Here is a 13,444-nt window from a genome sequence, read left to right on the forward strand (position 1 = left end):
TAGCCAATTTGATCCATTGCTTGATAAATGGCTCAGTTCTTTTCTACGTCATTTCTGGTGCCGAGGTCAACTCTAGGTGATTTGTCTGGTTTTATTTCCAAGAGGATGATCACAACTAGATGCTTTGCGAGGCCATTTCAGAGACAAGCACATTGCTGCAGGTCTGGAGTCACACAGGCCAGGCAAGGCAAGGAGGGCAATTTTGTACAATACCTTGGCCAGGACATATTTACAATATTATGGTTGAAGCAGGTACAGTGTTTAAAAACAACCTGGAAAGGTACATGATAGAGAGAAGGCTTAAGAGGAATATGGGGCAAATGGGACTAGTGAAGATGGGAATCTTGCATGGCATGGACTAGATGGGAACCTTGCCCAACATGGACTCAAGACACCTCCTGTAAAAGGCAGAAATTTACCAGCACCTTCAATACACAAACACAGTCTTGAGGAAAAGGATATTAGAAGATCAATTCACCATCCTGGCACAACAGATATCCCTGCCCTCCTGTGTGTGCCTGAGATCTGGACAACTTCTAGCAAACATTAAGGCCCTGGATAGATGCCACTGTTTCTACAATAATGCAGGTTTGCTGGATCTGTTGGGGAGGGTTTAAACTAGTTTGGCGGGGGGGTGGGGATCAGAATGTGAGTGCAGAGATTAGGGTAGAAGGACAAGGGCATGATGCTATGTGTTCTGAGTTGGTGAGGACGGACGGGCAGGGGACAAAACATAAATGTAGCCAGTCAGAGGGGTTGAAATGTGTCTATTTCAACGCTAGGAGTATAAGGAATAAAGGGGATGAACTTAGAGCATGGATCATCAGTACATGGAACTATGAAGTTGTGGCCGTTACTGAAACTTGGCTGGAGGAAGGGCAGGATTGGCAGATGCAGGTACCGGGGTTTAGGTGTTTTAAAAGGAACAGGATGGGAGGTAGAAAAGGCGGGGGGGGGGGGGATGTAGCATTACTGGTCAGAGATAGTATCACGGCTATAAAAAGGGAGGACGCTGCAGAGGGTGTGTTCACTGAGTCAGTGTGGGTGGAAGTCAGAAATAGGAAGGGATCAATCACTGTGCTGGGAGTAGTCCATAGGCCCCCAAATAGCCCTCGGGACACCGAGGAGCAGATAAGCAGGCAGATTTCAGAATGGTGCAGGAAATACAGGGTTGTAGTTATGGGTGATTTCAACTTCCCTCATATTGACTGGCACCTCCTGACTGCAAGGGGGATAGATGGGGCTGAATTTGTCAGGTGTGTTCAAGAAGGATTCCTGACACAGTATGTGGACTGGCTAATGAGAGGAGAGGCCATACTGGATCTAGTTCTGGGTAATGATCCTGGTCAGGTGGCAGACCTCTTGGTGGGGGAGCATTTTGGTGAGAGTGACCACAACTCCCTTAGCTTCAGCATAGCTATGGAAAAGGACAAAAACAGAAAATGGGGAAGTGCTTAACTGGGGAAGGGCTAACTATGAAGGTATGAGGCAGGAACTAGCGAGAGTAAATTGGAAACAGATGTTCAAGGGTGAAAGCACAGAAGTAATGTGGAGGAAGTTTAGGGACCACTTGTACGAGGTTCAGGATAGGTTTGTCCCACTGAGACAAGGAAGAAAGGGAACCGTGGCTGACGAAACACGTGAGGCAACTCGTCAAGAGGAAGAAGGAAGCATATGTTAGATATAAGAAGCAGGAAGCAGGAGGGGCTCATGAGAGATATACGGTAGGCAGGAAGAAGCTTAAGAAAGGACTTAGGAGAGCTCGAAGGGGGCATGAGAAGGCCTTGGCATGTAGGATTAAGGAGAACCGCAAGGTGTTCTATGTGTATGTGAAGAACAGAAGGATGACAAGAATGAAGGTGGGGCCACTAAAGGATGAAGAAGGCCACATGTGCCTGGAGGAGGAGGAGGTTGGGGAGGTCCTAAATGAATACTTTGCTTCAGTATTCACAAGTGAAAAGACACAATTTATTGATCCTGAGGGAAATTGAGTTTCGTTACAGCTGCACCAACCAAGAATAGAGCATAAACATAGAAATACAAAAACCACAAACAATCAAACAACAATATGCAAACTATGCCAGATGGAAATAAGTCCAGCACCAGCCTATTGGCTCAGGATGTCTGACCTTCCATGGGAGGAGCTGCAAAGTTGAAAAGGACCTTGATCAGGGTGAGGTCGAAATAGAACAGGCCTGTGTGCTGGACAATGTGGAGATTAAGGAAGAAGAAGTGTTGGATCTTCTTAAAAACATCAAGATTGATAAGTCCCCAGGGCCGGACGTGATATACCCCAGGTTACCCAAGGAAGTGAGAGAAGAGATCGCTGGAGCAGTAGCTATGATCTTTGAATCCTCTTTGGCTGCAGAGGAGGTGCCGGAGGATTGGAGAATGGTAAATGTAGTTCCCTTGTTTAAAAAAGGTAATAGGGAGAATCCTGGGAACTATAGACCGGCGAGTCTTACGTTGGTGGTCTGCAAACTATTGGAAAGGATCCTTAAGGATAGGATCTACGAGCATTTGGAGAAGTACAGTCTACTCAAGGATAGTCAACATGGCTTTGTGAAGGGAAGGTTGTGCCTCCCGAGCCTACTTGAGTTTTTGAAGAGGTAACAAAAGAAATTGATGAGGATACGGTGGTAGATGTGGTCTAAATGGATTTTAGCAAGGCATTTGACAAGGTCCCCTACGACAGACTCATCCAGAAAGTCATGAGGCATGGGATCAATGGAACCTTGGCTGTTTGGATAAAAAAAAACTGGGTTACAGGAAGAAAGCAGAGGGTAGTAGTGGAAGGAAAAAAGTATTCTTCCTGGAGGTCGGTGACTAGTGGAGTGCCGCAAGGATCTATCCTGGGACACCTGCTCTTTGTGATTTTTATAAATGACCTGGGTGAAGAGGTGGAAGGATGGGAGAGTAGGTTTGCGCACGACACGAAGATTGGATGGAGCTATAGGTTGTCGAAAGTTACAAAAGGATATAGACAGGATGTAGAGTTGGGCAGAAAAGTGGCAGATGGAGTTCAATCCAGATAAGTGTGAGTTGATGCATTTTGGAAGGACAAACCAGAAGGCTGAGTACAGGGTTAACGGTCGGTTACTTAAGAGTGTGGATGAACAGAGGGACCTTGGGGTTCAAATCCATACATCCCTCAAGGTCGCTGCACAGGTTGATAGGGTAGTTAAGAAGGCTTATGGGATGCTAGGCTTCATTAATAGGAGGACTGAGTTCAAGAGTAGAGAGGTCATGTTGCAACTCTACAAATCTCTGGTGAGACCACACTTAAGAGTATTGTCTTCAGTTCTGGTCACCTCATTATAGGAAGGATGTGGAAGCTATGGAGAGGGCGCAGAGGAGATTTACCAGGATGTTGCCTGGATTGGAAAACAAGTCTTATGAGGCAAGGTTAGCAGGAGCTGGGACTTTTCTCTTTGGAACGTAGAAGAATGAGAGGGGACTTGATAGAGGTCTACAAGATTATGAGAGGCATAGATAGGGTGGATAGCCAGTACCTGTTTCCCAGGGCACGAATAGCAAACACCAGAGGGCACATGTACAAAGTTAAGGGAGGGAAGTTTAGGGGAGACATCAGGGGTAAGTTTTTTTTGCACAGAGGGTTGTGGGTGCCTGGAATGACTTGCCAGGGATGGTGGTGGAGGCTAAAACATTAGGGGTATTTAAGAGCCTCTTGGACAGGCACATGGATGAAAGAAAAATAGAGGGTTACGGGGTAGTGTGGGTTTAGAACTTTTTTTAAAAAAAGGAATATATGGGTCGGCACAACATCGAAGGCCGAAGGACCTGTACTGTGCTGTAGTATTCTAGTGTCTAATCTTTGGTTCATTTGGAAGGATAAGCAAACTAACATCTATGTCCTTTCCCAGATCAAGATCCCCAGCACTTAGGCTCTAGTTACACTCAGTGTGCTATAGTGGACAGGCTATTCTACACACTTGCCTGACACAAGATTCTAGAAACAGGGTCTCTCTATTCCAGTTTCTCCCATGAAAGAGAATATCCACGTGGTCAGAGGAAAAGATTCAAAATCATGCTGAAGGTATCCCTGAAGAAATGCGACACCAGCACAGTGTTGAGAACCTCTGACCCAAGTACCACACAACCTCACAAAGCTGCACTCCCTTCCCACCCCATCGGTGAGTGAGCCAGGGGTCCCCTCTCTGGTCTCAGCATTCACAAATCCAGTGTGAAGCAAGTTGTGAGGAGATGCCAAAGGAGAAAACTCACCAATAACCTGATCATTAATATGAAGCTTTGTTTCTGTTTTTGCATTTTACTCCATTCCTCATTTCAGTAAGAGTCCGAATATGGACCAGAGGGTGGAACTCCAGAGGTGGAGGGGAAAGTGGCTGTGTATGATGTCCAGGCAGTATTTGACAACGTGTGGCATCAAACCTTGCTGTTAGAAATGAAATCAATGGGTTTTGAAGGGAAGACATTTTATAGAGCATCCAAAAATGCCGACTGGAGGTCACTGATCCCATGCTTGGGACAACGCTGCAGTCAGGCATGTGAGAAATATCCTAGGCCCAAGTCCTGCAAGTGCTTTAGTAAAGGGTTTTCTTTCATTGTAAGGTCAGAAAGAGAGACAGTAACTGGTGACTGTGTAACACCAGATTTCATTCACATTTTCTCAGGTGAGAAGACAGCTGAAACGTCTCAACCCAAGCAAGGCTGCAGAACCGGATGGTGTCAGTACCAGGGTGCTCAAAGCCTGTGCCCCTCAGCTATGTGGAGTACTTCGCCATGTATTCAACCTGAGCCTGAGGCTCCGGAGGGTTCCTGTACTGTGGAAGACGTCCTGCCTCGTCCCTGTGCCGAAGACGCCGCGCCCCAGCGGCCTCAATGACTACAGACCGGTGGCATTGACCTCCCACATCATGAAGACCCTGGAGAGACTTGTTCTGGAGCTGCTCCGGCCTATGGTCAGGCCACACTTAGATCCCCTCCAGTTCGCCTACCAGCCCCGACTAGGAGTTGAGGATGCTATTGTCTACCTGCTGAACCGTGTCTACGCCCACCTGGACAAGCCAGCGAGCACTGTGAGGGTCATGTTTTTTGACTTCTCCAGTGCGTTCAACACCATCCACCCTGCTCTGCTGGGGGAGAAGCTGACAGCGATGCAGGTGGATGCTTCCCTGGTATCATGGATTCTTGATTACCTGACTGGCAGACCACAGTACGTGTGCTTGCAACACTGTGTGTCCGGCAGAGTGATCAGCAGCACTGGGGCTCCACAGGGGACTGTCTTGTCTCCCATTCTCTTCACCATTTACACCTCGGACTTCAACTACTGCACAGAGTCTTGTCATCTTCAGAAGTTTTCGGATGACTCTGCCATAGTTGGATGCATCAGCAAGGGAGATGAGGCTGAGTACAGGGCTATGGTAGGAAACTTTGTCACATTGTGTGAGCAGAATTATCTGCAGCTTAATGTGAAAAAGACTAAGGAGCTGGTAGTAGACCTGAGGAGAGCTAAGGTACCGGTGACCCCTGTTTCCATCCAGGGGGTCAGTGTGGACATGGTGGAGGATTACAAATACCTGGGGATACGAGTTGACTATAAACTGGACTGGTCAAAGAACACTGAGGCTGTCTACAAGAAGGGTCAGAGCCGTCTCTATTCCCTGAGGAGACTGAGGTCCTTTAACATCTGCCGGACGATGCTGAGGATGTTCTACGAGCCTGTGGTGGCCAGTGCTATCATGTTTGCTGTTGTGTGCTGGGCAGCAGGCTGAGGGTAGCAGACACCAACAGAATCAACAAACTCATTTGTAAGGCCAGTGATGTTGTGGGGATGGAACTGAACTCTCTGACGGTGGTGTCTGAAAAGAGGATGCTGTCCAAGTTGCATGCCATCTTGGTCAATGTCTCCCATCCACTACATAACGTACTGGGTGGGCACAGGAGTACATTCAGCCAGAGACTCATTCCTCCGAGATGCAGCACAGAGCATCATAGGAAGTCATTCCTGCCTGTGGCCATCAAACTTTACAACTCCTCCCTTGGAGGGTCAGACACCCTGAGCTGATAGGCTGGTCCTGGATTTATTTCATAATTTACTGGCATAATTTACATATTACTATTTAACTATTTACGGTTCTATTACTATTTATTATTTATGGTGCAACTGTAACGAAAACCAATTTCCTCCGGGATCAATAAAGTATGACTATGACTATAAGATGGAGAATGTATGACTGCAGACTGCAAAATCTTAGCAACATCCAAGTATGGACTGAAAAATTGTAATCACGCCACAGAATTTCCAGGCAATAACCATCTCTGACAAGGAAATCCAAAACCTACACTTGACAAGGGCACTAATATTCCCAAGTTCCTAGGGAAGGCATCGTTGACCATAAACTTAATTGTGACTGCAACAGGGATTAGGGATTGTGTTTCCCACAGCACGTTGCTCATCCTTAACTCCCACATCAAGTACAAGGCACAAATGAGAAACTTGATGGAATACTATCCACTTTCCTAGCTCCAATAATGTTTAGGAACTCTATCCTAAACATTCACTCTCTCCACCATGAGTACATCTTGACTATAGTGTACACTAAGCAGTTCAGTTCGTTCACAAGCAGCTCACTACCCACAACCTCTTCCTCCCAAGAAGTCTAGGTAGCAGAGACACAGGCATATCATCTCCATCAGGCTCTCCCCCAAGGTGTACACCTCTTGTCTTGGCAACCTACGGCTGCTCATTAATTAGTATTGGATCTAATCTTTGATCTCTGTACCACTTTGGGGGTATTTTCACTAAAAAGACTGCTATAATTCAAGAGGCAGTTCACCTCCATCTCCTCAAGGGAATTCAGGTATGAGCAATGAAATGGCACCTTTGTTGGTGACATCTTCATCCAGCAAATTCATTAAAATCAAAGTCAAGGTATGTGTTTTTGTTCCAGAAGATGCAAGTAAAATAACTTTAACAGCAGCAGTATTTAAAACCTCAGTATTCAATGTAGTTCACATGGAGTACTATAAATTACAGAAGGAAAGTTGCTGTCTTCCTTGTTTTTATAATAGCAACAAGATTCAGTGAGAAGCTGAACCTTTAAGACCAGATGGAATAAGCAAGTTTTGGATAATGGTTCTGCATGTTGATCACCTTTAATGTGGTTAAGTAATGTTTGCGACTGGAAGATGTAAAAACTGTGTGCAGGGGTGCTTGCTAAAACTAACGGAGCCAGGTCCAAGTCTACAAATTGTCTGTACGACAATGAGTGCTTTGGTTATGCAGCAACAACAATATAATGTTGAATATAAAAGCCTTGCCAGAGCAGGGAATTCTATGTCAAGTTCCTATTCCACATAAGGAATATTAGAAGGTGCAGGAAAGGACAACTAATTATGCCTAGTCTTGACGGTCTAGCTGTAAGGAATTCATGCCTCAAGAAAAAATCAAACTTAAACTTCTGGAGTAACTGAGAACACCTTACCTGTTTCATAAAAGTGTGCCAGGAGTTCCTCTTTTTCTACAAATCGTTGATAGAGCCAGCTGGTAAGTGCCTCACTCTCTACAGGAACATCTTTAATAGGATAGATCCTGTAGGAGAAAAAAAAAAGGTTGGCAGATTGCTCTTTACTAACAAGAAGCAAAAGTAACACAGGTATTTCTTTTTACAACTGCAATTATATGAGACCAATGTAATGGCATTCCTCCTGCAATAAACAAGCAGACCCCAGAATGTGTGCTCCCAGAACAAGAAATAAGAAAAATCTCAAACATTTTCCCAGTTTTAATGGAAAGGCTGTTGCGTCCCCACCATCAACTTCTGGTATCAATATTAATTCACTGTATTCTGAGTTCAAGGTAATGATATTATCTCATACAACAGCAGCATCACCAGGCCATATTCAAAGCTTAGCTTTATTTGTCATATGAACATCAAAACATAGAGTGAAATGTGTTGTTTGCATCAATGTCCAACACAGTTTGAGATATGCTGGGGGCAGTCCACAAATATTGCCATGTTCCCGACGTCAACACTGCAAGCCTACGTCAGACTAACCCTAACCTGTACACTTTTAGAGTGTGGGAGGAAACCGGAGAACCTGGATAAAACTCATGCAGTCACAGGAAAAATGTACAAATTCCTTAAGGGAACTGAACTCCAGTCTTACAGCTGATGCTGTAAAGCATTACAGTAACCACTTTGCTAACATGCCACCCAATTTATAACCATCTATTCCCAGTCTTAATCACAGGATACAATCCCTGAATTATCTGTCCAACCTCATTGTCGGAATATCAGGAATGATTTAATAAAAAACACTATAATCATACAATGAATAAAAAACCTGTATTTGTGAATAATTAGCAGATTAACACTTCGCAAAACTGCTGTGTTGAAGACTGTTTTGTGTGGGGGGGGAGTGAGTGGAACAGAGAGAAGGTGAATTGATAAAGGACTTTACACATAGTCCCAAAACATGTCAGATGCACTAATATTATCACATGGTGGTACTCAAGCCAAAAGATGAAGTGGCTGGTAAAAACAAACCGAATCAGAGATAGCATGACAACCACAAAAGGAGAAGTACCAGCCTTTTTTATGAAAAAGCTGCATATTGGAACTGTGGCTTGCGATCAAAAAGACACTAGCGTGCGACGTGCATGAATCCAAAATGTGGCTGAGAATGGAATTGAAAGCATTGTTTTCTATGCTAATAACCAAAACGGTGGTGCTCATTTTTAGCTCCATAAAAATGAGGATCGATCCGGGAATGGATATGAGACAAACCATCTGAAAACAGAGAGAGGAAAGAGCTGATGAGGGATGGGAGAGTGTCAGAGTTGGATGTCATCAGCATACATACGAAATCTGGTCTCTCAAGTTACCAAAGGGTAGTCAGTATGTAACTCAGAGTGCAATGAAATTTCTTGCTTAAGTATGGCTTAGAATAAAGATGGTAATAATAAATATAGCATTGAGTGCAAAAGAATGAATCAGAATCAGAATCAGATTCAGTATCATTGGCACGTTGTGAAATTTGTTAACGTTACGGCAGCAGTACAATACAAAATAATAGAGAGAAAACTGGATTAAAATGTGTGTATTTTACATATATATATATATATATATACATATATATTATATATGTCTAAAATAGTTAAATTAAATAAGCAGTGCAAAAGATTAGAAATAAGAAAGTAGTGAGGTAGTGGCAGTGTTCATGGTTCAATGCCCATTCAGAAACCAGATGGCAGAGGGGAAAAAATGCCATAGTTGTGCAATAGGAAAAGGTGGAATAAAAGATATGAGACCATGGCAGCATCAAGAGAAATAGAGAAAACTACAAATTTCACGACCTATGCCGATGATATTAAACCCGATTCTGATTCTGAGAAACATTGATGCAAAGGATAAAGCTCTGTGGGATTCCAGAGCAGCGACTGTAAGCGACGCCGCCACTACAGGTTCCAGCTACAAACAAGCGCATGGAAGATGGCCTAGAGGAGGAAAGGAGAGCAGTAACTGTAGAGACTGAATATGACACAGTACCGATGGGACAACAGGTAATTTATCATCTGGTTTCAGTGCTGGGGAATTACAATCCTTGGGGATTTAGTGGGCAGGTACCCACAAGGAAAGGGTCGATAGGTTGAGCTTATTCTCACTGGAAAATAGGAAATTGAAGGTGGGTTCACAAAATTATAGGGCAGAGGGGAGAACAGATAGAATAGAGATCTCCCCAGAGATAGTTTAGAATTAGAAGGCATAGGTTCAGGGTGAGAGGGGAAAAATTTAAAAGAGATCTGATGAGTACATTTTTCTACATAGAGGGTGCTGACGAGCTGCCAGAAGTGGTAGAAGCAAGTAGAATTACAAATTAAATTTGGACAGGTACTTAGTTAGGGATCCAGGGCCAAATGCAAGACAATAGGATTGGTACAGATTAGAAAATTGGTTGGCATGGAAATGGTGGGCCAAAGGAACCCTTTTGATATCTTTACTGATTTAGTATTGGTAGATGTACCGAGACACAGTGAGAAGCTTGTTTTACATACCGCTCATACAGATCAGATCATGACACCCTGCACTGAGGTACAGCAAGGTAAAACAATGTGGAATAAAGCGCAACAGCTACAGAGAAAGTACAGTACAGGTAAACAAAATGGCGCAAGATCATAACAAGGGAGGTTGGTAAAGTCACGAACCCAACTTATCATACTGGGGAACCATTTAACAGTCTTATAACAGTGGGGTAGAAGCTGCCCTTGAACCTGGTGGTACATGATGAGAAAGCGTTTGGGGTGGATGGGGCCTTTGATTATTCTGCCTGCTTTACCGAGGCAGCAAGAAGTCCATGGAGGGCAGGCTGATTTCTATGATGTGCTGTGCTGAGCTGTGTTGTCAGCTCTGCAGTTTCTTGTAGTCACGTGTGCAGTAGCTACCATACCAAGCAGTTATGTATCAAGATAGAATGCTTCCCATAGTGCACTGGTAAGGGTTGAGGAGGGCATGCCCAATTTCTTTAGCTTTCTGAGGAAGCAGAGGCAATGGTGAGTTTCCTTGACCGTAGGTTGGTTTGACTAAAGCAGGCTATTGGTGATGTTCACACTGTACTGTATGATTCTACAAACGTAACCAATTGTGACTATGCCATTCAATCCATCTGGTCCATTTTCTGGCTCCCAGCAGAGCAATCGTGCCCGTCTCACTTCCCCTTTACATTTAATTGGTAATTCTGCAATTTAAGTCACTCTCACACACCCAACAATTTCTTGTCTTTTTTGTTATTACCTGCACTAGGTGGCATTTTACAGAGGTTAATTAACTCATCAGTACACCTTCAGAATGTGGGATGTGTACGTTATTCATGTAAGTGCCAAATTCAGTAGTGAACCCAGGCCCCATGTGCTACAAGTCAGCAGCACCACCTGCTGCATCTCCATACTGACGGCAGGCATTTTAAACTGAAGTCACAATGGCAAGAGGATCTAAGTGAAGCGCTCAATTTCATAGTAAGATTATACAAGACAGTACTTTATTAATGGGAATACCCTGGACATTGTTTTTTGCTGCTTCAAGACCAGTTAAATAATGAGATAAACATTATCTCCATAAGAAAATTAATTGTCTACAAAGGATTTTCTCAATTTATAATTCTCAACTTCAGCGCACGTAATTCTCATTACTGAATGGAATGAATTAAGTGTTTTATGGTAACTAAAATACTCAATATGTAAACAGATGGAGAGAGTCATTCTGACCTCAGTCTTGAATGTGATGTTGAACAAAGTCCAGTTTGTATTTTATTCATAATCAATTGTTTTTCTTTTTAAGCTGTTAAAACCCAAGTACAAAGTCAAATAAATTCTTAAACAGATGAAAGAAAATATTAAACATTAAAAAAAAGTAGGCATAAATTATACAGTTCAAACTTTTGAATAGTGTAGAAATTTGTTTTCAGGTCTAGTGGATTTTTTTTTTTTGCGGCAAATCCAGGAACCAATTCATGCACATTTATGGTGACAGGACAGTGCAGAAATCCTCCTTGTGACAGGGCAGTGTGGAAATCTTCCTCCCCATGTTTGAATCCGCCAAGTAGAGCTTCAGGTTAGCCATTCCTGCATTGTAACGAATAAGCACACTGCTATTTTCCCCTCATGTATGTTATGCATCTTAATGAACATTGAAACTAACCAAAAATCATGCCCTAACAGGGAAATCATAATATAGAAGCCAATCTTTCAAAAAAAAAATCTGACTACAGAATTATTCAACAAAACACAGTGCAATGCTGGATGCAAAACACTGGTCAGAATTATATGCATTTTATTCAATGTAGCACCTTGGCATAAAGAGTATTCCTTCTTGCGGAGATGTAACATAGAATTCACTGTTACTAGATGTGTTCTGAGTTGGTGAGGACGGACGGGCAGAGGACAAAACATAAATGTAGCCAGTTAGAAGGTTGAAATGTGTCTATTTCAACGCTAGGAGTATAAGGAATAAAGGGGATGAACTTAGAGCATGATCAGTGTGTGGAACTACAACTATGATGTTGTGGCTGTTCCTGAAACTTGGCTGGAGGAAGAGCAGGATTGACTGATACGGGAACTGGGGTTTAGGTGTTTTAAAAGGAATAGGATGGGAGGTAGAAAAGGGGAGGGGAGAGTTGCAATACTGGTCAGGGATAGTATCACGGCTATAGAAAGGGAGGACGCTGCAGGGGGAGTGACCACTGAGTCAGTGTGGGTGGAAGTCAGAAATAGGAAGGGATCAATCACTGTGCTGGGAGTAGTCCATATGCTCCCAAATAGCCTTCGGGACACCGAGGAGCAGATAAGCAGGCAGATTTCAGAATGGTGCAGGAAATACAGGGTTGTAGTTATGGGCGATTTCAACTTCCCTCATATTGACTGGCACCTCCTGACTGCAAGGGGTATAGATGGGGCTGAATTTGTCAGGTATGTTCAAGAAGGATTCCTGACACAGTATGTGGACCAGCCGACGAGAGGAGAGACCATACTGGATCTAGTTCTGGGTAATGATCCTGGTCAGGTGGCAGACCTCTTGGTGGAGGAGCATTTTGGTGAGAGTGACCACAATTCCCTTTATATTTAACTACTTATGGTTTTATTACTATTTATTATTTATGGTGCAACTGTAATGAAAACCAATTTCCCGCAGGATCAATAAAGTATGACTATGACTATTAGGTTCAGCATAGCTATGGAAAAGGATAAAAACAGACAAAATGGGGAAGTGCTTAACTGGGGAAGGGCTAAACATGAAGGTATGAGGCAGGGACTAGCGAGAGTAAATTTGGAAACAGATGTTCAAGGGTGAAAGCACAGAAGTAATGTGGAGGAAGTTTGGGGACCACTTGTGCTGGGTTCAGGATAGGTTTGTCCCACTGAGACAAGGAAAAAATGGTAGGAAAAGGGAACCGTGGCTGACGAAACATGAGGCAACACGTCAAGAGGAAGAAGGAAGCATATGTTAGATATAAGAAGCAGGAAGCGCTCATGAGAAATATAGGGTAGCCAGGAAGAAGCTTAAGAAAGGACTTAGGAGAGCTCGAAGGGGGCATGAGAAGGCCTTGGCATGTAGGATTAAGGAGAACCGCAAGGTGTTCTATGTATATGTGAAGAACAGAAGGATGACAAGAATGAAGGTGGGGCCACTAAAGGATGAAGAAGGCAACATGTGCCTGGAGGTGGAGGAGGTTGGGGAGGTCCTAAATTAATACTTTGCTTCAGTATTCACAAGTGAAAAGGACCTTGATCAGGGTGAGGTCAAAATAGAACAGGCCTGTGTGCTGGACGAAGTGGAGATTAAGAAAGAAGTAGTATTGGATCTTCTTAAAAACATCAAGATTGATAAGTCCCCAGGGCCGGATGTGATATACCCCAGATTGCTGTGGGAAGTGAGAGAAGAGATTGCTGGAGCAGTAGCTATGA

The 13,444-nt window shown here is 43.6% G+C and overlaps 1 protein-coding gene across 1 annotated transcript in view; it reads right to left on the reverse strand.

Moving 5' to 3' along the window:
- Nucleotides 1-13,444, reverse strand: part of lpgat1 (lysophosphatidylglycerol acyltransferase 1) — a 71,337-nt gene that overhangs the window by 4,677 nt on the left and 53,216 nt on the right. The window contains exon 8 of the mRNA XM_072265177.1: nt 7,470-7,576. Within this exon, the coding sequence (XP_072121278.1) occupies nt 7,470-7,576 (107 nt within the window). The remainder of the gene's footprint in view (nt 1-7,469; nt 7,577-13,444) is intronic.

This window comes from Mobula birostris, chromosome 8 (genome assembly GCF_030028105.1).
Source record: "Mobula birostris isolate sMobBir1 chromosome 8, sMobBir1.hap1, whole genome shotgun sequence".
In the NCBI taxonomy this organism is placed as follows: domain Eukaryota; kingdom Metazoa; phylum Chordata; class Chondrichthyes; order Myliobatiformes; family Myliobatidae; genus Mobula; species Mobula birostris.